General features: G+C 44.0%; 1 protein-coding gene across 2 annotated transcripts in view; it reads left to right on the plus strand.

Moving 5' to 3' along the window:
* The window catches only part of MTARC2 (mitochondrial amidoxime reducing component 2), a 48,828-nt gene that overhangs the window by 11,482 nt on the left and 10,774 nt on the right, over window positions 1–26,572 (plus strand). For both annotated transcript variants that reach the window (XM_061382244.1, XM_061382243.1), the window contains exons 2-7: window positions 2,036–2,209; window positions 10,220–10,382; window positions 11,668–11,808; window positions 21,077–21,138; window positions 21,226–21,297; window positions 22,397–22,535. In XM_061382244.1, coding sequence (XP_061238228.1) covers window positions 2,036–2,209; window positions 10,220–10,382; window positions 11,668–11,808; window positions 21,077–21,138; window positions 21,226–21,297; window positions 22,397–22,523 — 739 coding nt within the window. In that variant the 3' untranslated portion in view covers window positions 22,524–22,535. The remainder of the gene's footprint in view (window positions 1–2,035; window positions 2,210–10,219; window positions 10,383–11,667; window positions 11,809–21,076; window positions 21,139–21,225; window positions 21,298–22,396; window positions 22,536–26,572) is intronic.

Here is a 26,572-nt window from a genome sequence, read left to right on the forward strand (position 1 = left end):
CAGAGTCAGAGAGGGCAGAGACCTGGCTCACCAGGTTATCTCACCATTCCAGCTGGCTCCAGGCGTATTTTGAAATGTCTCCCTCATTCCAGCAGGGGCTATCTTTTTTATCCTGCTCACGCGTGGGAGGCGTCAGCTTTCAGTGGTGGTTCACTCATCCGAGTCTGCAGAGTTCCTCACCCACTGCTCTTGTTCTGTCTGAAACAGTGACGTTGAAACTCATTTTCCCTAGGGGCGGCACACTGAGGAATCGACTCGTGTGTGTGGTATAACCCAAAATGTCAGTATATGCATTACTATAGATAAGAGCATACCCAGCCTAACATTCCATTCTTCAGCTCACTCTGCACCCCACTCTCTCCCTGGATGTGATACACAGAGTGTGAAAGCTGAGCCGAACAGAAGGTGGGGTGGGGGGTGGGGACTGTCCAGAGGATGAGTTCTTATCTAACACATGAATTGCGTAAGTCATTTTTTTTTTCTCCAGCTTTACTGAGATAACTCAAATATAACATTGAGTAAGTTTCAGGTGTACAACGTGATGATTAGATCCGCACATATATTGCGAAATGATTTCCGTAATAAGGCTAATGAGCACATCCTTCACTGCACATAATTTCCATTGTGTCGCTCTTGTTATCATGAGAGCATTTGAGATTTTTCTCTCTTAACAATTTTCAAGTGTAAATACAGTATTATTAACTAGAGATGTCATAATGTACATTACAGACATTTTTTTCCCCTTGGAGCTCGAAGTTTGTACCCTTTGACTGCCTGAAGGTGGTCACATATTTCCCCCACCCCACGGCAGCCACCAGTCTCCTCTCCGTTACTTTCTTTGTAAAATATTTACTGCACCAGGTCTTGGTTGCGGCATGTGGGATCCGGTTCCCCCACCAGTGAGCAAACCTGGGCCCCTCACATGGGGAACGTGGAATCTTAGCCACCAGACCACCAGGGAAGTGCCCTACTTTCTGTTTCCAGCAATTCCTAGCTTATTAAATTTCATTTACAAGGGAGATTATGCAGTATTTATCTTTCTCTGTCTGACTTACTTCACTTACTATTAATACCCTCAAGTTTCATCCATGTTGTCTAAAAATTGCAGAATTTCCTTCTTTTTATGGCTAAATAATATTCTGTCATATAGATATACCACATTTTCTTTCTTTTTAAAAATGGTCCATGGGGTCTCAAAGAATTGGACACAACCGAGTGACTGAGTACACACATACAGACATGGCATTGGTTTATAACTTTATATAAGTTTTAACGTGTGCATGAAGAAGAAAGGCTGTTTACGGGTTTCCTGATCAAGGTCCACATGTCCCAGCAAGTTAAACCCAGCAGAGGCTGGTTTGCATCCGTTGGAGTCACACACATTTAAGACCTTTGTCTAGAGTTTCAGTCCACCTGGACCAGTAGTCATTTAGTCAGTTCCCTCTTGTTCCACAGCAGAAAGACTTGGAAGACCTTTTGCTTTAACCAGGGAAGTCTTTGACCAAAACACAGTCCCAAAGTGAGCAATGTATGAGCCCTAGCAGCAGAGGAGGTCCCTACACCAGCCTCACCAGGATTTTGGGGACTGGGGATTTTCATACATTGGCCAGATGCTCTTTCCCAGGGTTCTTTGTACCAAACAAACTCCTTTTGGGGTCGGGGGTAGCACCATCTCTTGGACCAAAAGAATTTGGCTAGACTTGGATATTGTCTAGAAATTGCTGGGTCCTGAGTGGGGGCAGAGGGAGTTTTTTTTTTTCTTTTTTTAATGTTTATTTGGTTGCTCCGAGTCTTAGTTGCAGCACCTGGAATCTTTAGTTGCTGCATGCAAACTCTTAGTTGCGGCGTGTGGGATCTAGTTCCCTGACTAGGGATCGAACCCAGGTCTTTTGCATTAGGAGCTTGAAGTCTCAGCCTCTGGACCACCAGGGAAGTCCCCGAGAGGGAGGGTTTTGATGAAATAGAAAGCTAGAGGGGAGCTTTGGAGTGGGTGGCAAAGGCTTTTCTGAGTGTGCCCTTGTTTGTTTCTTGGCAGGTTTTGGCTGGTGATAAAGGAAGATGGACACATGGTGACTGGCCGGCAGGAACCTCAGCTTGTGCTGGTCTCCGTCACCTATGAGGACGATTGCCTGATCCTCAGGGCTCCAGGCATGGACCAGCTGGTTTTGCCGACCAAACTGCTTTCTTCAAACAAGCTCCATGACTGCAGGTGCTCTGCTCTGGGGCTCCGGGGACCTGTGCCAGGACTCATTTCCATTTAGGCTCTTCCCTGTGCTCCACTTTGCTACACTTTGTACAGTAGATGATGAAACTGGTAAAGGAAATATTTAAGAGAAGTCTAGTCTATTTGGGGATCAAGCCAGTGGTCAAGTGTGAGTGCTTGATCACATTTGTGAAATAGAAATAGATCACACAGTGAAATAGAATACTGCATTAAGGATATTTAGATTTGCTTTCATCAGATACGGCAAGACATGCAGACACAGAAATGACTGTCATGATGTTTTTTTTTATATTCACACATGCCTAGAAACCAGAGGCCCATGCCATGCAGGACCACATGGGGAAATACCGCGGTCTGCCAGGAGGCAGAGAGGGCAGAGGAAACTGCAAGACTCTTTATTCTGGTTTCTGCAGGCTCTGGGAAAATTGGCCCTGGGGCACAGGGGCTGTCCTTGGTTGTCTGGTATCTGACACTGGTGATTAGAGCAGGGGAAGGTGGCCAGGGTGTAAAATGCCACGGGGGAGGTGGTTGGAGTGAGGACTTTGGATTGGCTGGTTTGCATATGAAAGCCCAGTGTTTCACTATCTCTCTGAATTGGTTAGCCCTGGAAGGGGGAGTTCCTTCAGCGTCACCAAGTCCCAAGATATCAAAGCATCAAAAATAGAAAAAGTAATATGAATATAGAGAGGATACAGAGGGCCAGTCTTTAGGGTTTGTCTCCTTTTGTTCAAGTAGCAGGGACTTCTATTCAGAATTGCCAGGCAGACAAGGGCATTCATTAGTGGAGATGTTCCCGCCTGTATCTCTGGGTTGAATGATATAGATGCTGAGGCTTTTCCTGCTGACTCTTGTGGCCCCTGAGGTCTGAGATTGAGACTAAGGCATCAGGAGGTATGAGATTTGACCTCTGGCCAGACATGCACCTCAAGCCTGGGCTTCCTTTCAGTCTGTGGGACTCTTGCAGGGCCATCCAGTTGCATGACTTTTCAAGGTCTTATCCTGTGCTAGCAGGGCGTCCTAGAGGCTTAGACACTTGTCATGGGTGCTCCCTTTGTAACCACCTGAGAATTCTCAGCATGTGGAAATTGGAGTCTTGGAATGCTCCCTGTACCCTCATGGTGTGCTTTTATTAGGAAAGTGTCTGAACTGAAACCCATCACTCCAGGTTCTAGAGTTTTGAAAGCCTGAAGCAATCATTCATTGACTACAGTATTTCAGTTAATTATCTCAGTAAGTTTATGAGGCAGATATCAGTACACTTTACAAATGAGGAGACCAAGCTCAGAAAAAGTAAAGGAGATTCCTTAACAGAACCATAGGGATGGGGATGCAGTGTCATGGATTTGATTAACTTTCATTGTTAGTTTCTTTAACCAGCTTTCCCTATTCACCTTATGTGGTGTTATTTTATTTTTTGAGAGTGATTGTAGAGCAGTAGGGCTTCTTAATTATCATGATTTATGAATGATTGATGTCTAAAAAGTCCAAACGTATTTTCAGGTGTGAGAAAGAAATGACTTAAAACCTGGACAGTCCAACAGAAGTTGTTTTTTTTTTGTTTTTTTTTTTTATAACTAAAGTAATAGTTTGCTTTGAAGAAGAAATTTCTCCAGCTGGGTTTCATTCCATTATGAAATATATTGACCACTGACAATATCATATAATTAAATATTTGATATGTGAGGAATCTACATAAAGTATGGAAATGAAAGTCGCTCAGTCATGTCTGACTCTTTGTGATCCATGGACTACACAGTCCGTGGAATTCTCCAGGCCTGAATACTAGAGTGGGTAGCCTTTCCTTTCTCCAGGGGATCTTCCCAACCCAGGGATTTGAACCCAAGTCTCCAGCATTGCGGGTGGATTCTTTACCAGCTGAGCCACAAGGGAAGCCCAAGAATACTGGAGTGGGTAACCTAACCCTTCTCCAGCGGATCTTCCCGACCCAGAAATGGAACCAGGGTCTCCTTCCTGCATTGCAGGCGGATTCTTTACCAACTGAGCTATCAGGGAAGCCCCACATAAAGTATATGTAAGTTATAAAACATAATACTGAAACAAACACCTGTAGCACCATACCCAACTTAGGAAATACAACATGAATGGATTTATTTCAAGTACCTTCATGATGTCCTGCCCCTCAGAGAAACCAGGGTCCTGAATTTCTTTTTCTCCTGGTTCCTGCTACTCTCCTTTTTATATATGGATGTGCTCCTAGATAATATATGGTTAAGTTTTGCTTCAAGTTTATAAAATGTCATTACGCAATATGTATTCTTCTGTAGCTGCCTGTTCTTTTCAACGTTATAAGATTCATCTGTGGCTTGTGGCTGGAAGCTATAGTTGAGTTTTTTCACTGCTGTGTAGTTTCCACTGTATGACTTTGCTATAACTTCTTTCTGCTCTTCTCCATTAACTCATGTCATTTTGCAGTTTTTTTTTCTAATATGAAAAATGTCCTAAGAACGTTTTTGTACATATCTTTAATTCTTTAGAGCATGAGCTTAGGAGTAGAATTACTGAGTCATTGGGTATCTGCACGTTAATTTTGATAAGGAAATACCTAATTGGTTCCCAAAATTGTACCAATTTATACCTCATCAGAGTAAGGGTTCATTGCCTCATGTCCTCATCAATTAGATTTGTTACCAGTCCTCATCATCTGGCTTTTCTTATATTTTTAATTCTGCAAGTATCTTTAAAATGAATTAGGTGGTATCTCTTTGTGGTTTTAATTTGCATTTCTAGGCATTCCATTAAAATCTGGAGGCTAAATATTTTTTCTTTATAGTTGTTGGTTCCTTGTGTTCTTTTTGTCTATGAAATTATTTTTTATGTTTCATGCCCAAGTTTTCCCTATTGATGGGGAGTTCTTTAGGTTGGATCTATACAAATCTTTGGCCAATTATAAGAGATGCAAAATCCTGCTTTGTGATTTTTTAAATCTTTTTTGTGGTATCTATCTTCTGAAAAATAGACATTTAAAATTTTATGATATTCAAAGTAATTAACCTTTTGGGGGAGAATTAGCCCTTTTTTATGTGTCTTAAGAAATATACTCTATTCCAAAGTTATAAAAAATTCTCCTACTATTCTTTTCCTAAAACTATTGAAGTTTTGCCTTTCTTACTTATGTTTTTGCATCTAAAGTTTATTTATTTATTTTTTTATTGTTGATTTTTGATGGTGATTTGAGGTAGAAATTCAATTTGATTTTCTGATACAGTTTTCAAGTGTTCCAGTATTTTATTGAACAATCGTTTGTTTCCCGGTGATCTATAATGCCACCTGCATTGTGGCATCTTAAGATCTTTTGCTGTCGCAAAAGTAATGTCTGACTCTTGCAATCCCATGGACTGCAGCCCGCCAGGCTTCTTTGTCCATGGGATTTTCCAGGCAAGAATACTGGAGTGGGTTGCTATTTCCATGTCCAGGGGATCTTCCCTACCCAGGGACTGAATCTGCATCTCCTGCTTCTTTACCACTGAGCCACTTGCTTCTTTAGGAAGTGTCAGTTATTTTCTGAGCTCTCTCTCCTTTGCACTGGATTCTGTATCCATTCCTGATCCTATCCGTCACTGTCTTAATTTCTTTAACTTTATATCTTGATATCAAGTAAGATGAGTCTCATTATTTTATCTTCCAAGTGTCTGGACTATCCTTGGACTTCACACTTTTATTTTTTAATCAATGGGACATTGTTACTGTTTTTATTTTATTTTTTTGGCCTCACTGTGTGGAAGGCAGGATCTTGGTTCTCCAAGCAGGGATCGAACCCATTCCCACTGTAGTAGAAGTGCAGAGTCCCAACCTCTGGACTGCCAGGGAATTTCTTCCTACAAATTTTAGAATCAACTTGTCAAATTCCATGTAAAATCCTTTTAGGATTTTGATTGGAATTGCACTGAATTTGAGGCTCCATTTAGGGCAAATTGAAATGAATTTATTTATTTATTTCAAGAGTGCCTGATTCATAGCAGGCCCTTAAATAAATGATGTCTCACATAGTTATCATCTTTATTGTCCATAGCCTCTCTATCCATGAATGTGTTATCTTTTCTCCCTTATTTGTGTCTTATTTTATTTCTTTAACAAAATTTCATAATTTTCTCTATAATAGAATTGTACATCTCTTGTTAGATTGAGTCCTAGACATCTGATCTCTTTGTCCTATTTTAAGTGACGACAATTAAAATTTTTTTCTATTTACATTTGATAGTTTTTATCCTTTATTATTGGTGAAACTTTCCAGTAAAACTACCTAGATTTTCTTTGTAAAACTCCATTCAAGCTTTTATGTCTTCTCAAATATTTTTAGTGAGTTATTTTGCTTTATGAATTAGTAGATCACTAACCTTGTTGTTGTTCAGTCGCTCAGTTGTGTCCAACTCTGTGTGACCCCATGGACTGCAGCATGCCAGGCTTCCCTGTCTTTCACTATCTCCCAGAGTTTGCTCAAACTCATGTCCATTGAGTCAGGGATGCCATCCAACCATCTCATCCTCTGTTGTCCCCTTTTCCTCCTGCCTTCAACCTTTCCCAGCATCAGAGTCTTTTCTAACGAGTTGGCTCTTTGCATCAAGTGACCAAAGTATTGGGGCTTCAGCTTCAGCATCAGTCCTTCCGATAAATATTCAGAGTTGTTTACCTTCAACCCTGAACTAAATTAGATTACTAACTAATGTAGTTCTGTTATGCTCACTCAGGGAGATGCGGTTCTTTTCTGTGGGGTGGTGATGATAGAACATTTCATTTAGAAATATGGAAGAAAGTGAACTTTTCATAAAATTCGGAGAGAATTGCAGGAGGTGGGATGACAGAAGGGTAGAGTCTGCAGCAGGGAGGGGAGGGAGGAAGGATCAGTTGGGGGTAACTTTCAGGGGCACTGGATAATCAGTCTTCCCCTGACCTGCTGGGTGTTCTCTGCTTCTCAAAGAGCCCGCACTAGGCTCACCGGAGTGGGTGGAAGTGTGTGCACTTACGCAGGAGGGCTGTCCTGAAGGGGGTTGAAGGAAGCACTCAGCCCGGGGAGCAGATCTGTACAGAGTAGTAAACTGGTGGAGGAGAGTTTTAGGGGAAAAGCTGAAGGCGGTGAGGGAGAGGATCATGAGAGGACCATGGGGTTGGAGCAGGGGTTAGTCAGAGTCCGAACAGTGGCTCCAAGAAGAGCGTTTAGAGAGAAGGCAAAGGTCCAAGAAACTTCAGAAGAACTGCATGGAGATTTGACAGTAGGTGGGGTGAGTCTAGCCATTAGACAAGGTGTGGGCCTCGGGGAGCATCTCACGGTCCATCTCGGATTCCCTCACATCCATCACCCCAGGGGCCTTCAGACTGGAGGAGGCACTCACAGGGAAGCAGACACCTCCCGTGGTACCTGAGGGCTGGGATCCCTTTAAGGGAGTCAGTTTCCAGATCCTTGAATCTTATAGGTTCTCTCTCCGGCTGTGATATTACCTGCAGGGGGCAAATTCTCTTCTCCACCTCTCCTTGGCACAGAGGAAAGGCTTGCCCATCCCTTGTCTTGGTAGAGAGCACAGCCCTGGGAGGGAAAAACCTGTGGGGCCAAGACAAGAAAAGAATACTGGTATTGCTAAAGGAGAATCTTTCTAATGATGGGAGTAAAGTCATTGCACAAGATGGTGATTCAAAGTCTTTGTCTTACACTAAAATGAAGGCCCGTCTAGTCAAATTGTTGCTGATAAATTATTAAAAACACTTTTAATGAATGATTACTAAATGCCAAAGATCATAGAACGATTCAAAGGATGAGTGGAATTATTATAAATCGACTTCTTTCATTCCATCTGTGAAGACAGTGAATCCTAAGAGTTCTCATCATAAGAAAAAAGGACCTTAAAAAAATATGAGATGAGGACTGCTAACTAAACTTGTAATCATTTCACAATACATGTAAGTCAAGTCGTTATGCTCTATACCCTGAACTTATGCAGTGCTGTATGTCAATTATGTTTCAATAAAACTAGGAAAACATTTTTTTCCCTTTGGCTGCCCCAGGTAGCATGTGAAACTTTCTCAACCGGGGTTGGAACCCATGCCCCCTACAGCAGAAGCATGGCATCTTAACCACTGGACCACTGGGGGAGTCCTAGACTGGGAAAAAATTTGAAAATAATTTTTAAAATGTGGGCCAGAAAAGAAGTCCTTCAGTTCAGTTCAGTTCAGTTCAGTTGCTCAATCATGTCCGACTCTGTGACCCCCTGAACCACAGCACGCCATGTCTCCCTGTCCATCACCAACTCCCGGAGTCCACCCAAACCCATGTCCATTGAGTCGGTGATGCCATCCAACCATCTCATCCTCTGTCGTCCCCTTCTCCTCCTGCCCTCAATCTTTCCTAGCATCAGGGTCTTTTCAAATGAATCAGCTCTTCCCATCAGGTGGCCAAAGTATTGGAGTTTCAGCTTCAACATCAGTCCTTCCAATGAACACCCAGGACTTAATCATGTATTATTAAAAATAGTTTTTAAAAATAGCTATCAAACTTCCCTGGCATTTGAATTCCATTGCATGCTTTTAAAAGCATAATTTTATTTTATTTTAATATAATTTATATGTATTTATAATATTAAGATATGACATAAATTATGATATAATTTTACTTTAAATGTTAATATTTACAATTCAATGGAAATTTAATCTTTCATAATAAATTAAACTTATAAAAAATACAGATGGACCTAGAGAAAATCATACTAAGTAAAGTAAGTCAGACAGTTCAGTCGCTCAGTTGTGTCTGACTCTGTGACCCCGTGAACTGCAGACAGAGGAAGACAAATATTATATGCTATCACATATATGTGAAATCTAACATATAATACAAATGAATCTATATACAAAACAGAAACAGAAACACAGACATAGAAAACAAACTTATTGTTTCCCAAGGGGAAAGTGAAGGAGAGAGGGAAAAATTAAGAGCCTGAGATGAACAGATATGAACTACAATACATAAAATAGATAAGCAACAAGGATTTGCTGTATAAAACAGGGACACGCACAGTGCATGCCTGCTCAGTCATGTCTGACTCTTCGTGACCCCCTGGACCGTAGCCCGTCAGGCTTCTCTGTCTATGGACTTATCCAGGTGACAATACTGAATTGGGTTGCCATTTCCTCCTCCAGGGGATCTTCCTTACCCAGGGATTGAATTCCTGCATTGGCAGGTAGATTCTTTATGGCTACTTGGAAAGCCCATAAAACAGGGAACTATAGTCAATATCTTGTGTAACTTGTAGTGGAAAATAACCTGGAAAAGTATATATATAACTCAATCATTTATATCTGAAACTAACACAATATTGTCAATCAACTATATTTCAGTTAAAAAAAGAAGAAGAAAAGTTTACATGTCAACTTGCAATTCTGTGAGGGGTACATAGCTTTTTTTAGGGGGGGAGGTATATAGCTTTTATCTTTTGAGGCCGCTCAAGCAAAAAAATCCTTGAAGACTACTTCATTATCTGGTGGAACCTGTGTCCACCTTGTGAAGCAGGTAATATATTATTATTTCCAATTTGTAACTGAGACAGAAGGTCAGAGGAGTTTAATGATTTGCTAAAAGTCATAAGATTAGAGAGGGCAGAGTTCCAGTTTGAACCAAGTCTACCAGACTCCAAGTTCAGGGCGTTTCTACCACACCATGGTCCCTCTCCCTTTCTGAAGCATCCTAAATCCTTGTGACTCAAAGTGTGGTCTGTGGACCAGCAGCCTAGGCATCCCGAAGCTGAGCATCAGGCTCCACCCCAGCCTCTTGAAACAAAATCGGTATTTCAGCTTGTAACTGCATGAGTTGTGAGCATCTTACGGGTTCTTCCCTGCTCCCTCCCGCTCTGCTTCTGCCCAGTTTTGGCCCACGGACCACTCACCGTCTCCCAGGATAGTCAGATCCCAGCAGCCCAGCTCTTCCACCTTGACCCCACCACTCAGTGTGTTGAGGTACGAATGTAAACCCCCTGCTCTCTGTGACCTTTCCAGGGTGTTTGGTCTTGACATCCAGGGCAGGGACTGTGGCGACGAGGCTGCTCAGTGGTTCACCAGCTTCTTGAAAACGGACGCGTTCAGGCTGGTTCAGTTTGAAAAGAACATGAAGGCAAGAGCGTCAAATGAAATTTTCCCTTCTTTGGACAAGAATTACCAGGTGAGCTTGCGGGGAGCTGCCCTTCCCTTCCAGTTTCCTTCTGGGCCCACAAAGAGCCTCCTTTGGGGCTCCAGTTAGGAAGGACTGATGCTGAAGCTGAAGCTCCAATCCTTTGGCCACCTGATTCGAAGAACTGACTCATTGGAAAAGCCCCTGATGCTGGGAAAGGTTGAAGGCAGGAGGAGAAGGGGATGACAGAGGATGAGATGCTTGGATGGCATCACCAACTTGCTGGACATGAGTTTGAGCAAGCTCCGGGAGCTGGTGATGGGACAGGGAAGCCTGGTGTGCTGCAGTCCGTGGGGTTGCAAGGAGCAGGACACGACTGAGCGACTGAACTGAACAGAACTAAGGGGTGACCCAGGGGGCTTCTGAGGGCGCTACCTGGACAGGTGTCGAGGACAGAGAAGATGAGCTGGCAGGCCAAAGTGAGGTTTATGTGCTTATGTACTCAGTCATTCAGTCGTGTCCAACTCTTTGTGACCCCATGGACTGTAGCCCATCAGGCTCCTCTGTTCATGCTGCTGCTGCTACGTCACTTCAGTCGTGTCTGACTCTGTGTGACCCCATGAGGTTTTCTAAATCCAGGTCTTCTAAAATCACAGAAGCAGAGTTTATCCAAGTCCACCCTTCACAGTCAGTGAGGTGTGATCATTTCTGGTGTTTAAAAGGCACCTCACCTCCCCTGAGTCAGCTACAGCCCCCAAACCAAAGGCTTTGATTCTGCAGTGAGATGAGGCTCAAAATCCATCTCGGGGTGTCTCTCCCCACGATCCCTGAACTATAAGCTCCTTGAATGCAGGTGGTTTTATCTGCTGTATTCACGCTATTTCCCCTCCTAGAACAGTGTCTGATGCATAGGTGGTGCTTACTAAATGCACAGGAGTGAATGGCGCAACTAAAGGAAACCAGGGCTAGAGCAGAGCTGATTGGCAGCAGACCCTTCCCCTGTCTGGTGATGGTGGTGGTGATGTGGCAGAGGCTCCTGGGCGGGAGTGAGGAGCAAGAAATGGGGCTGCAGGGTAGCATTGGCCCTGCTGCTTTCTGTGTGTGGACAGGGAGCCCCATCTGCGCCCCCGGGGTGGGGGTGGGGGCTGGGGGCAGGAACCCTGCTCCGGCGCTGATCCGGCCGTTTCCAAGCCCGTGGAGTCACCTGTCCCTCCTGAACACAGCTCACCCCTTCTGCACTCTGGTGGGTCGGCTTCTGGGCTTCACCTAGTTTGGCAGCTGGGCTGAGCCCGTTCCACGGGCAGCGAGGCCTGACGGTGCTGTGTCCTTGGCGCAGGTGGCCTACCCGGACTGCAGCCCCGTCATGATCCTGTCGGAAGCCTCCCTGGCCGATCTGAATACCAGGATGGAGAAGAAAGTGAAAATAAACAATTTCAGGCCAAATATCGTGGTGACAGGCTGCAGTGCTTTTGAGGAGGTAAGCGGCTCTCTGCTTTTATGCATAATGTCTAGAGGTGCCCCCGAGTCAGCGCCAAGTTGGACTCTCCGAGGATAGCCAGGTTGGTGGTTTGAGAGATTAGCCTGCGTCTTGCGTGGAGTGGTTCACTTATTGCTGCCGTTATCTCCTCGCTGGCCTCCGGGGGGCGCTGCTCACCCTTTACTGCTCAGGCCCCAAAGCCAGCAATTGGAACTCCCAAATTGTAGCAAGACTGGGTCTAGACTGGGACTTTTCTGGTGGGTCAGCAATAAAGAATTCGCCTGCAACTCAGGAGAGGCAGGTTTCATCTCTGGGTGGGGAAGATCCCCTGGAGAAAAAATTACAACTCTCTTGCCTGGGAAATTACTTGGACAGAGAAGCCTGGTAGGCTACAGTCCATGGGGTTGCAAAGAGTCAGATTGAGCAACTAAACAACAACCATGGAACTAGGCTAGAGTGTATTGATAACCACAGCTCAGAGATAGCTACACGGAAAAAAAAAAAAAATGTACCTGTACCATCCAGGAGCGCTGAAAGATTTGAGACTTCTGAAAGCTCCAGACCCCAGAGTGGAGGCCAGGAGGATACAGGAGATTACTTGTAAACCCCAACCTGGAGACATGTCACTCTGTGGCCTGAATTATCTCCCAGAGGACTCATATGCTCTGCTATGTGGTTGAAACTAGAAATTTTCACCCTCCAAAGACTCAGCCCCTTTTAGCCCTAAAAGGACAACCACATCAGCTCTTTGTACCTGTGACTTGTATGTGAAATATATATAGTTGTATGTTGCTCTGTAGTAACAAGTACTAGGAATCCTATTAAACATCAGGATTGTATTATAAAGCTTAACTTTATAAGCACTGGAAATAACAGCAACCATTCGTGCATTGTTTACTGGGTGCCAGACACAGAATCAATGGATGGCGTCATGCAAATTACTCTATTTGTTCCTTAGGACAGTGCTGTGAAGTCTATACTATTTTCTCCTTTTTATAAGGAGAACAGAAGCTTGCAGGTGTTACACAACTTGTTAGGCATGGAAGTAGTGGCTTTGGATTAGAACCCAGGACTTACAGCTCCAGCTTCTGAGGAGTGGAGATGTTGATTCCAATCGAGAGATCCCAAGGAGCTAATTTTTAGAGGATCTTAAGTACCTTCTCAATTCTTTGCTCCCTTGGTTGACCCCCGCATCCTTTTGTGTGAGTAAAATGTGCCCCATTTGCTGGTAAATGTTGTTCTTTAGGATAAACCTTTGCACGGAGGCTAGTATAATCCTCGTACATGAAGATACTTCATTTGATAATGAAAGCAATAATTAGGGTATACAGAAGTTGTCTACTTGTTGATATTATCCTGTTGTTTGTTATCTAATATCTTGAATCCCTCTCTACATTTGTTAAAAAAATTTTTAATTGATTTTAATTAAATTTTTTAATTAAAAATGATTTTTTTTAATTGACTGGCACTGTGGCCCATAATAAGAATCCTGGATACAGCGATGAAAAGATACAGACCCTGCCCTTCAGAATTTCCTGATAGGGGAGGAATGGCTGGGAGGCAATGGCAGGCCAGCATGAGGAGAGCTTTAATGCACGTACTTATCAGGGGCCAAGGATGCTTAGAAGTGCCTACACCTGCCTGGAGAAGGGAGGAGTGGGAGCAGAGAGGGGTCAGATCAAGCTACCCAGGAGCTGTGCTGTGAAGTGTGTTGTTGTGTGTGCTGGTGAGGGGGAGCGAGGGTCACGGTGGGTAAAGGAGGCCACCAGTTAGAAGGCCTAAAAGCAGCACAGGCTGTTATATCAAGGGTGCCTGGGGTCATTTCAGAATCACAGGGACGCTGCAGGTAGAGGAGAAGTGGCATGAGGTGGCTGGACCTGGAGCTTGCTAGAGGCCACCATGCTGAGGAGGTTGAATTTTATTTTTTATAAAGTAAAAAATCTTTTTTTTGGGCGGCACTAGATCTTCACTGTGGCAAAGGGCTTTCTCTAGTTGTAGCACACAGGCTTAGTTGCCCCATAGCATGTGGATCTTAGTTCCCAGAACCAGAGATTGAACCTGTGTCCTCTGCATCACAAGGTGGACTCATAACCACTAGACTACCAGGGAAGTCCCAGGAGTTTAGATTTTATATTGTGGATAAGGAAGAGTTGGTAATGATTTTGAATGAGGAAGTAATTATTATTTTCACAGACCCAACAAATATGACCAAACTGCATGATACTGCGAGCTGCACGATTTTACCCTGGGCAGCTCTCTAGAAAGTGCTTGGAAAGTTAGGGAAACTGAGGCAGAAACATCCATGCCATGCTTCGTCCCCAGAGGGAGATCAGCCCGCCTTACCTGAAACCTGGGTCAGAATTACGATCAGGCCCGTGACTGTGTGGGCAGCACCATCCCGGGCGACTCTTGTGCAAACAGTGCCCAGGAAAGTGCTGATTTAGGAGGTGGGAGGGGCAAGGGTGACAGAGGGGTGGGAGAAACAGGAGCTGACATGCTCTGGGCATCAGCCGCCTGATGGAAGAGACTTGTTTTCTCCCAGGAATAACCCAGATTTGGTGTGACCTGAAGTGGATACAATTTGAGGGGGCTCTTAAAGAAAAGAAAATAACAAAACCAAGATTAAGTGCAGGGTCTCAAAAGGGTCCAGAGCTTGAGGCTCAAGCCTTTCCAGAGACATTCCCAGTAAACCCGCCTATTTCTCCCCTGTTCTGTTTTTCTGTGCTGATGAATAGAGGGTGCAGAAGTTCAGAGTCATTAGATACTTGTTAAATACAGAATGAAATGAGGCTCAGTATTAACAATGCTGAAGACGGATCAGAAATTAGTCCATGAAGCAAAAATTCTTGCACAGGACTCCTGTAAAACTGGCCCATTCTTTGCTGAGACACTTTCTTTTAGGGAATACAATTTTTCTTGATTTGTCTCCACTAAAGATATTAGTTTTAGTATAAGATCTTGAACCAGAGGAAGAAGAAGAAAAGATACTCCCATTCCTGGCTCAAGAATTTTTGCTTTCCTGTAACTTGCCAACTAAGAATTTTTGGCTCACCTCTAACATGTCAAACTGAACCGAGCTGATGTAAGCCAAATTATATTTGCTTAGGCAATTTGAGTGGGTGGAGCCTTGCTTTTTTCAGTTTAAAAAATGTTAAGTGACCTTGTACTCCAAAGTCCATTTGTTGTTTTTTTCCTGCATTGTGATAGGCTTACAGAAATAGTACATAAGGAAGAGTATTCTTATTTGAATAGAAGAGTCCTTTGGAAATGCATATTAAGAAAATCTTTACTATAAAATGATGCTAATGGGGTTGATTTATTCTCCTTTAAATTAAAAAGCCCAAGAGTTAAGGGCCTGATGCACTCACCTGTCTACCTGGCACCATCTATAACCCTTCCAGTTAGTGGGACTCTGTTAAATATTAATGTAAAATGATAATGCACTTAAATATTTCATAGACCAACTAATAATAAACATACAGCAAACCTAAGCATAGTGCAAAAATTCAGGCCATTATTTATTGCAAAATCATAGAGCAATAGGAGGATGCATTGCACAACATTTGCTCTTTGGGACCTAAAGCACTTTGTACTCTTTCTGTGTAATTCAGAATATTAAGCAGATTTTTTAAAAAGCAGTTTCCTTTGGGCCGGTGTGGTATGCTTGAATTCTGGGAATGTGGAGCAATGAAGTTTAAAAAATAATAAAACTGGGACTTCCCTGGTGGTCCAGTGGTTAGGAATCCGCCTTGCAATGCAGGGGACACGGGTTGGATCCCTGATTGGGGAACTAAGATCCTTACATGCCCTGGAACAACTGATCCCGTGTGCCACAACTAGAGCGTCTGTGAGCCGCAACGAAAGATCTCCCATGATACAAAGAAGATCTTGAGTGCTGCAGCTGGGACCCTACACAGCCAAATAAATAAATAAATATACAAATAAATATTTAAATAAAATAATAAAATTGACCAGTGCTTCTTATCTCAGTGACCATTTCCCATCTATTTCTAGCCCCCCAGATGTAGCCTCCCCTGGTATCAGCATCACTCACTTGGCATTTTTTAGCCAAGGATGAATCTATACTGACATCATAATCACCCAAAGTCCATAGCTGGCCTTAGGGTTCACTCTTGGTCTTGTATGCATATGGTTGACTACAGGGGCTCCCCTCATCACTTTATGGCATGCCTTTCAAATAGGGGTCTCTGTTCTCCTCCAGGGAACTTTTATGACATCCCCACTTTGCTAGGGGACCTCGAAGGACCTCAGGGAAATTAGTCCTGATTTAGAAAAGCCAACATGATGAGCACAAGGGAGATACAAGTTCTGGATGGAGGAGCAGTCAGACATTCATGTTCCTCAAGAAGTTGTCGATGGTGTTACTGCCTTTACTTAAGAGGATCTCCCTATACCTTTATATTTTGATTGCATCTCAGTAACTTGAACTATTTGCCACAGAGACTTTGAGGGGCTGAGAAAGAGGGGCAGAAGTATGTGAAGCTAGAGTCTAGAGAGCTTCAGCTCCTCTTCTGCTCTGTGTAGTCACTCAGTCGGAGAAGGCGATGGCACCCCACTCCAGTACTCTTGCCTGGAAAATCCCACGGATGGAGGAGCCTGGAAGGCTGCAGCCATGGGGTCGCTAAGAGTCGGACACGACTGAGCGTCTTCACTTTCACTTTTCACTTTCATGCATTGGAGAAGGAAATGGCAACCCACTCCAGTGTTCTTGCCTGGAGAATCTCAGGGATGGGGGAGCCTGGTGGGCTGCCGTCTATGGGGTTGCAAAGAGTCGGACACGACTGAAGCGACTTAACAGCAGCAGCAGCAGTCACTCAGTCGTGTCCAGTTCTTTGTGACCCCATGGACTGTAGCCCGCCGGGCTCCTCTGTCCATGGGATTTCTCCAGGCAAGAATACTGGAGTGGGTTGCCATTTCTTTCTCCAGGGGATCTTCCGCATCCAGGGCCTGAACCTGTGTCTCTTTACCACTGAGTCACCTGGGAAGCCCGTTAAGAGCAGATTAAATGTCTTGTAAACTAGGAAATCTAACTGAAAATTTCAGGCTTCTCGCTTTATATGATAATCATGAGGTCGGCTTTACACAGCTATGTGGCTTTGCTATATGAAATTCATCAGCACTTGTAAAAAGAAATGGAACGGAGAGGTACTTGGGAAGCTGAGGAGAGCTGGCAGGGTTCTGCACTGGCTGCCCGATGGGCTTGCATGCCTCTGCCCGCAGCGCCCTCGTGTGGCGAAGTGCGTCTGCTCTTGTTAGCTCCTTCCAGGCCCGGGCGCCAGAGACCCGTCACTTCCAGATACAGGAGTTGTGTTATTGGTCACACCCTCTGGGAGGTCACGGTTCTTCAGGAGGCGAGCCAGGCTCTATGACCGTCTTGCAGTGTTGCATTTGAACATTGCTCGTCAAAAGTCCTGGCTAGACTCTAGAGATTCCATTTTACATGACTTGACTTAGCGACTGAACAACAGCAACAAAGGATTTTATATGATGTGGCCTTGCCTTTTCGTCCCTCAATTAGTTGTTTGAAACTCAGAGTTTATTTCCACTGTTGACTTAAAAAATAGTCACAACCTAGGAGCAGAGAGTTATGTTTTATTCGGTGGGAATTTTTAGGACTTCAGACCCCAGAGACAGCATTTCAAGTGACCCTGAGGCAACTGCCCCTAGGAGACAGGGGTGGGAGTGGGGGAGGGTGGGAGGTGTGTGTTCAGGTTGTATAGAAGTTTTCGATAAATGTCAGGTAGTCTGAACATGGAAAAATTATTGTTAATTAAGGGAGACCAGGTATCTCAGGTGGCCATAACAGTAAGGAACCCACCTGCCGGTGCAGGGGACATAAGGGACAATTCGATCCCGGGGTTGGGAAGATCCCCTGCAGGAGGAAATGGCAACCCACTCCAGTATTCTTGCCTGGAGAATCCCATGGACAGAGAAGCCTGGTGGGCTACAGTCCATGGGGTTGCAAAGAGTCGGACAAGACTGAACGACTAACACATACACATACACACACACACACACACACACACACAGATACCTCAAGTTAAGTAATTTATCCTTTTTTCTGCATATGGGAAGATACAAGATTCTGGGTTCACTGAAATCATTCCTTTCAAATGCATCTCGGCTCTCCGGGGCCAGCATCCTGCGTTTCTCACCTCCCAGTCTCCCATCCCAATCCCCTCCCCCTTGCCCCACCTCCTGCTCTTCCCAGCTGCTGAATGCTGAGCGAGGGAGTGGCTGATGACTGCCTGATGGCAGGTATTGTTTCTCCTGGGCGCCTCTGGGCTCAGGAATTCACATTTGGAGGGCTGGTGGCTGTGACATCCTTGTTCTTTGATATGGCAGGAAACACTTCATTTCTTACATCACAGAGTTTCATAAATGACAGTTGGGAACCCCAGGCATCCACAGAAGCCCCCTCACCTCAGTCATACCCCGCAGAGATTTCCCAGTTGGGAAGACCCAGTGGGCACTGGACTTCTTTGTGCATTTGCTAAGTCTCCCCAGTAGGCCCGGGGTGGGGAAGGGGTGGTCTAGTGTTCCCTGAAAGAGGTCCCTAGTGTGATCACAGCCTGGCCATCAGCAGGGGAGGGGGGATGTTACCTGCGAGGCCCCCTTCCCCCCTCTGCCCTGCCTCCTGCAGGGGCAGACTGGTCTCCTCTCCTGTCTCCAGGGCAGTGAGCCACCAGCTGAGAGGTCTGGATGCCCCACTGCCTCACTTGGAGGCTGGATTTCTCACCAAATCCTCAGACCCATGATCTCCAAAAGCTCACTTGGTATGAGATCAGGAAACAAATTTTTAAGGCACATTGCACATGGCTCACAGTCTGGGTTTTATGGTGACGGGATTAGTTTCCGGGTTGTCTTTAGCCAATCATTCTGACTCAGAGTCCTTCCTGGTGGTGCACGCCTTGTTCAGCCAAGATGGATGCCAGAGAGGAGGATTCTGGGAGGTGGTCGGACATGCGGTGTCTCCTTTTGACCTTTCTTGAACTCTTCTGGTTGGTGGTGGCTTATTAGTTCTGTGTTCCTTACCAGGCCCTCCTGTCATAAAACAACTCATGCAAATGATTACTATGGTGCCTGGCCAGGGTGGGCGACTTCAGTCAGTATGCTTCCCCTAACACATCTAGTTATAGACACTCTTGGTGTAGGGAGCCTAGAGTGAGGCCCTATCCCCTGATGCCCCCATGTCTACCTTGGGGCCTTGACAAAGGATTGGCTTGTGAAATTCAGGCTTTACAGATGGCTTTCCTGTTAGCAAGAAAGGCCTGTAACATATTCTGCTCATATATATATGTGTGTGTGTGTGTGTGTATGTGTATATATATGTTTGTTTATGGGCTTACCTTGTGGCTCAGCTGGTAAAGAATCCTCCTGCAATTCGGGAAACCTGGGTTCGATCCCTGGGTTGGGAAGATCCCCTGGAGAAGGGAAAAGCTACATATCTAGTATTCTGGCCTGGAGAATTCCATGGACTGTGTATAGTCCATGGGCTTGCAAACAGTCAGACACGACTGAGTGACTTTGACTTTCGTATATGTATATATACTGTAATTAATACAACCTCCATATTTATGTGTTTATATGTATGTATGTATACTTGTGTACGTGTGTACAGATAGGTAGGTATATAGATGTATGTGCATGCCCAGTTGTGTCTGATTCTGCAATCCTGTGATCTGTAGTCCACCAGGCTTCTCTGTCCATGGAAAATTCTCCATGCAGGAATACTGGAGTGGCTAACCATTTTCTACTCCAGGTGGTATCAGTTCAGTTCAGTCAGTCAGTTGTGTCCAACTCTTTGTGATCCCATGGACTGCAGCATGCCAGGCCTCCCTGTCCATCACCAACTCCCAAATATGAACAGCCAAAAAAATTATACATGCAAAAGAAAAAAAGAAACACAAGCTGGCTCCTGTGATAATCATTCCACTCAGTGTGAATCTTCAGTTCAGTTAGGTCACTCAGTTGTGTTAAACTCTTTGCGACCCCATGGACTGCAGCACCCCAGGCTTCCCTGTCCATCACCAACTCCCAGAGTTTACTCAAACTCATGTCCACTGAGCAGGTGATGCCACCCAACCATCTCATCCTCTGTCATCCCCTTCTCCTCTGGCCTTCAATCTTTCCCAGCATCAGGGTCTTTTCCAATTAGTCAGTTCTTTGCATCGAGTGGCCAAAGTATTGGAGTTTCACCTTCAGCATCAGTCCTTCCAATGAATATTCAGGACTGATTTCCTGTAGGATGGACTGGTTGGATCTCCTTGCAGTCCAAGGGACTCTCAAGAGTCTTCTCCAACACCACAGTTCAAAAGCATCAATTTTTTGGTGCTCAGCTTTCTTTATAGTTCAACTCTCACATCCATACACGTCCACTGGAAAAACCACAGCTTTGACTAGATAGACCTATACCAGGTGGTATAGACATGGGGATAGTTAAAAGCTGGGTGGTTAAAAGCCCTCCTTCAGAATCAGAAAAGTTTTCAAACCTAGCTGCTGTGACCCTGAAAATATTTTGTAAACTTTCTCTGCCTCTGTATCTTTGTGTAAAAATGGGACCATATTAATTCCTCCCCCAGTCATGAGGTTTGAAGAAAATCCCAAGGCAGACATCGGCCGGATCTGCCACAGTTTAAGATTGGGAAAACAAGGCAGGGCGGTTGGCTGAGGCTGGTCAGGACCAACGGCAGTGCTGAATGGGTGCATCTTAGAACCAACTTCTCTTGGGCCATGTCCCACTCATCAAAGAAGCGTCAGGTTGTAACTTGGCTTCCATTGCAGCTTAGCAAAAGGAAAGAGTGGGCAGTCATGTAAGCTTTCCACTTCTCATTATACATCATTAACTTTACCTGGAGTTGCTTGAGTGTTCTCATGGCAAACTAGCCCCTGGAGATGTATTTTGTTGTGCTGACAGAGGAAGGCTTCTGAGGCCCCATCAAGAACTGTGTCCTGGAACTTCCTTGTCCATCCAGTGCTTAACACCCCATGCTTCCATGACAGGGGGTGAGGGCTTGATCCCTGGTTGGGGAACTAAGATTTTATGTGCTGCGTGATGCAGCCAAAAAAAAAAACAAAACAAAACAACTCTGCATCCCATACCCTCCTTCCTTTGAGTCCTTTCTGGGGTACTTTGCGGCGTGCTCTTGTACTCTGTTCTTCAGCTACACAGGACCAGCCGAAGAATAAACTGGAATAAGGCTGGATGGAGCCTTAATTTAAAAGATACCATCTCCTTTTTTCCTAGGACACTTGGGATGAACTTCTCATTGGCAATGTAGAAATGAAAAAGATTTTGGCTTGCCCCAGGTAAGGATTCTTGTGAGCCTGGACCTCTGGTGCGTGGCAGGGTCGCTGGTTCTTACTGTGCCCTGACCCTTCGTTATTGTGTGACAGGTGCATTATGACCACGGTGGACCCAGATACTGGAGTGATTGACAGGAAGGAGCCACTCGAAACCCTGAAGAGGTAGAACGTCTATGTGTCTGGTGTATTTTTATATTATCCCCAGCCTCAAAGTACTTGTGGCTACAGGTGCTCTGTCTGGGCACCTTCGTGCCTTCTGGTTCTTTGTGTCTGTTATTAATGTCAGTGAGTATTTGTTGCCTCCTTTTTTTTTTTTTTTTTCTAGATGACTCTTATAGAGTTTTGGACAAATTTTCAATTGCATGATTCCACATTTTGAAATTTTCATCTCTCTGACTTCAGTTTTTAATAACCTTTACACATCTATTTCCAAATTAAGACCTTGTTTGCAACTCTCATTTATTTTTTAGAATCAGTAGCAGGAGGATGAGAATAATTGAGTTGTATAACGAAATAGTTGAAAAGGGGAATGAAATGAGTTATCTGAGTTTGTTTATTCAAGAGCTTCTTTTGTGTTAGGTTGTTTTGTTACTTACAGAGTTTTGGCCGACTTTTGTTCTCAATATAGAATGTATTTTTAAATTTAAATTAACTTTTTCTGGAAGTTGTATTCTATTCTGTTTCCCTTTCCTCTGTTTTTTGTGTGTTTCTAATGGATTTAAGTTCCAGAGGAGATTACTTCTTAAAGCCTTCAGATTGGCAATTCTATTTTGTTTTTTATTTTTAAGACCCAGTGAAGTGATTATTTTTTCTTTAGACAAGCCTTTAAAAAAATTAACCTCAGTGACAGCCCATTCCACCTGCCTCTGTCTTCAGTTTTTTCAAAGATCCCAGGCTTGGACTTATAACCGTGGAGGGGCAGAAAGCCTGGAGTTCAGGGCAGGTCCTCTGTGAGATTGTATGAGCACTGATTTCCCATGTGTGTGAAGCTGAAGGTATGCATGCAAAGTATTTTAAGTGACACATACAAGTTTTTCATTGGGACTTCAAACTGAAGCCGTAGAAAAATTGTTTAGACTCTCAGGATATTCTAGAAAAACCAGATTTATTTGCCGTTTGACTTACCCAGATTTCTCTGTCCACATTTTAGAAAAAGTTTGCTCGTTATTTATAGAGAAGCTGAGCATGGAAGCTGAATTCCGTTGAGAGCGCCTAGATTAGTCCCTTCTTGTGCCTGAGGGTGAATTTTTGCTTCTTTCAGTTACCGCCTGTGTGATCCTTCTGAGAAGTCAATTTACAAGTCGTCCCCACTGTTTGGAATCTATTACTCGGTGGAAAAAATTGGAAGCCTGAAAGTTGGTGACCCCGTGTACCAGATGGTGCAGTAACAGAACCACCAGGTAAAGGGCAGTCTTTGCTTCAGGAGTGCAGTGCCTTGAAGCCAGGGCCACATTTTCTTGTATGGAGATGTTTTTCTGTTCTGCTGCTGTAACTCCTGGGAGAATGAGCAGTTTCTGTTCTTATCTTTGGAGCTGGAAAATGCCCTTTATTTATTTGTTTTGAACAACTTTTCTTTTTAAAAATATTTATTTATTTATCTGGCTGTGCCAGATCTTAGTTGCAGCACGCAGGATCTTCTTTGATCTCTGTTGGAGCCTGCAGGATCTTTCATTGCGGCATGTGGGATCTAGTTCCCTGACCAGGGATTGAACCCCCACCCCCTGTACTGGGAGTGTGAAGTCTTAACCACTGGGCCACCAGGGGGGCCCCTGACCTTTATTTTTATTCCCTTCAGCAATCAGTGTTCCTCCTCCCTCCCACTTCCCCAGCCAGTTATACAATGTGGATGCAGGAGCCCAGGCAGAAAGACAGGTTTGGGTCCTGGTTTTTTGGGGAATATCATGAAGGAATAAGTAAGTGAACGATTCTCCAGAATTTTATATTTGTTTTTCCTGTCTCTGATAGAAAAGTGAAGGGGAAATACATGGACTATTCAAAGTCAACTTGGGGAAAATGTGTTTAATCAAATGGTTTTTATCAAATGTAGTTTAAAAATATGATATAAAGTTTGAAAAAAGTCAGTGCAACAGGGCAGGGTGCCTGGATTCTGAATCTCATGGAATAAAATGGTGTTCTAACCTTGAGTTCATCAGGTCAAATAAAATTCAGACTCCTGGAGCAAAATGCCTACCCCCTAAATTATAGGAATGGGGAAGTCAGTCAGAAGACTTCAAATTGAAGTTTATAAGTAACTCTCCTCACAATATCCAGAACCCAGATTTTAAAGTCACTTCATCTCCAAAACTCTTGAGTAGCTTTCTTTCTTATCCTGGCCTGGCTTTCTCACCTTCTGGCCTGCCCATCCTTCAGGACCCATGGCAAGACCATCTGGACTGAGCCTTAAGTAGATTTGGATGTGTAACCCTAGCAGCCCCCTTTCCCACCTTGGCTGAGTTGTTTAATGCCTCTTAGCCTCAGTGCCCTTATCTGCAAAGTGGGAATAATAGTAGTAGTTGCAAAAACAACCAATAAAGGTTATTTTGAGAGTAATTCGTATGAAGTTGCAGCATTGCCTGAAAAGTGATCCATAAATAAGAGCTATGATCTTTCTTGGCATCACTGCAACAAGTCCTCCATGTAAGGCCCAGTGTCAGATGCCATAGTGAATGTAAAGATGCTAGAGGCTGGACAAAAAAGAAACTTCTACTGGTGATGGTCAGGCATGTACATAACCATATTGCATCTTTCATATGATATTATATATACATGTTACATATTTCTTCAGTTCTACAATGCCTGTTTTCCCCACATTTAAAACCTCTGAGATCATAAAACCTCTTATAACATTTTAAAGTCTTTTTTTTTTTAATGAAAAAATTGTATTTGATTGTGCTGGGTCTTAGTTGTGGCATGAGACATCTTCGATCTTTGTTGCAGCATCAAACTCTTAGTTATGATATCAGTTCGGTTCCGTTCAGTCGCTCAGTCTTGTCTGACTCTTTGTGACCCCATGGACTGTAGCACCCCAGGCCTCCATGTCTATCACCAACTCCCGAAGTTCACCCAAACCCATGTCCATTGAGTCGGAGATGCCATCCAACCATCTCATCCTCTGTCTTCCCCTTCTCCTCCTGCCCTCAATCTTTCCCAGCATCAGTGTCTTTTCAAATGAGTTAGCTCTTCACATCAGGTGGCCAAAGAGTTGGAGTTTCAGCTTCAACATCAGTCCTTCCAATGAACACCCAGGACTGATTTCCTTTAGGATGGACTGGTTGGGTCTCCTTGCAGTCCAAGGGACTCTCAAGAGTCTTCTCCAACACCACAGTTCAAAAGCATCAATTCTTCAGCACTCAGCTTTCTTTATAATCCAAGTCTCATAGGATCTAATTCCCTAACCAGGGATCGAACCTGGGCCCCCTGCATTGAGTGCTTGGAGTCTTAGCCACTGGACAGCTAGAGAAGTCCCTCAAGATGTCTTTTAGAAAAACCTTAATGTGCACAAAATAATGGTGTTATCCTAGGATTGATGCATCTTGGATTCAATCAAGTACAGTAAATACTACAGAAAATCTTGTGAAATTCCCAAGTACCTACCATTTCTAAAAGCATCTGGGGAAAGTGGACTCAAGCCTGAGTCATCTAACTTGACCTGATTATGTATCCCTGCTGGTCAGGCCACCATTAACTGGACCCGGATTGATGCCTGAGCCAACATCTTTCACATGTTGTCTGCATTTGAAGAAACCAGTGGTCTCAGGGGTACCTTAGCAAATAGGGGTCCACTGTATTCAGTTCAGTCACTCAGTCATGTCCAACTATTTGCCACCCCATGGACTGCAGCACACTAGGCTTCCCTGTCCATCACAAACACCTGGACTTTGCTCAAACTCATGCCCATCAAGTTGGTGATGCCATCCAACCATCTCATCCTCTGTCTTCCCCTTCTCCTCCTGCCTCAGTCTTTCCCAGCATCAGGGTCTTTTCCAATGAGTCAGTTCTTTGTATCAGGTGGCCAAAGTATTGGAGTTTCAGCTTCAACATCAGTCCTTCCAATGAACATCCAGGACTGATTTCCTTTAGGATGGACTGGTTGGGTCTCCTTGCAGTCCAAGGGACTCTCAAGAGTCTTCTCCAACACCACAGTTCAAAAGCATCAATTCTTCGGCACTCAGCTTTCTTTACAGTCCAACTCTCACATCCATACATGACTACTGGAAAAACCATAGCTTTGACTAGACGGACCTTTGTTGGCAAAGTAATGTCTCTGCTTTTTAATATGCTGTCTAGGTTTATCATAGCTTTTCTTCCAAGGAGCAGGCATCTTTTAATTTCATGGCTGCAGTCACCATCTGCAGTGATTTTGGAGCCCAAGAAAATAAGTCTGTCACTATTTTCATTGTTTCCCTTATCTATTTGCCATGAAGTGATGGGATCAGATGCCATGATCTTTTGAATGTTGAGTTTTAAGCCAGCTTTTTCACTCTCCTCTTTCACTTTTATCAAGAGGCTGCTTTTTAGTTCCTCTTTGCTTTCTGCCCTAAGGGGTGGTGTCAACTGCATATCTGAGGTTATTGATATTTCTCCCTGCAGTCTTGATTCCAGCTTGGGCTTCATCCAGTTCAGCATTTGGCATGATGTACTCTGCATATAATTTAAATAAGCAAGGTGAAAATACACAGCCTTTACATACTCCTTTCCCAATTTGGAACCAGTCCGTTGTTCCATATCTGGTTCTAACTGTTGCTTCTTGACCTGCATACAAATTTCTCAGGAGGCAGATAAGATGGTCTGGTATTCCTATCTCTTGAAGAATTTTCCACAGTTTGTTGTGATCCCCACAGTCAAAGGCTTTGTCATAGTCAATAAAGCAGAAGTAGATGTTTTTTGGAATTCTCTTGTTTGTTCTATGATCCAATAGATGTTTGCAATTTGATCTCTGGTTCCTCTGCCCTTTCTAAATTCAGCTTGAACATGTGGAAGTTCTCAGTTCACGCACTGTTGAAGCCTAGCTTGGAGAATTTTGAGTATTTGCTAGTGTGTCAGGTGAGTGCAATTGTGCGGTAGTTTGAACATTCTTTAGCATTACCTTACTTAGGGATTGAAATGAAAACTGACCTTTTCCAGTCCTGTGGCCACTGCTGAGTTTTCCAAATTTGCTGGCATATTGAGTGCAGCACTTTCATAGCATCATCTTTTAGGATTTGTAATAGCTCAGCTAGAATTCTATCACCTTCACTGGCTTTGTTCGTAGTGATGCTTCCTAAGGCCCAGTTGACTTCACATTCCAGGATGTCTGGCTCTAGATGAGTGATCACACCATCATGGTTATCTGGGTCATTAAAATCTGTTTTGTTCTGTGTATTCTTGCTACCTCTTCTTAATATGTGACTTCCCTAGTGGCTCAGACAGTAAAGAGTCTGCCTACAGTGTGGAAGAC

Source organism: Bos javanicus, chromosome 16 (genome assembly GCF_032452875.1).
Source record: "Bos javanicus breed banteng chromosome 16, ARS-OSU_banteng_1.0, whole genome shotgun sequence".
In the NCBI taxonomy this organism is placed as follows: Eukaryota; Metazoa; Chordata; class Mammalia; order Artiodactyla; family Bovidae; genus Bos; species Bos javanicus.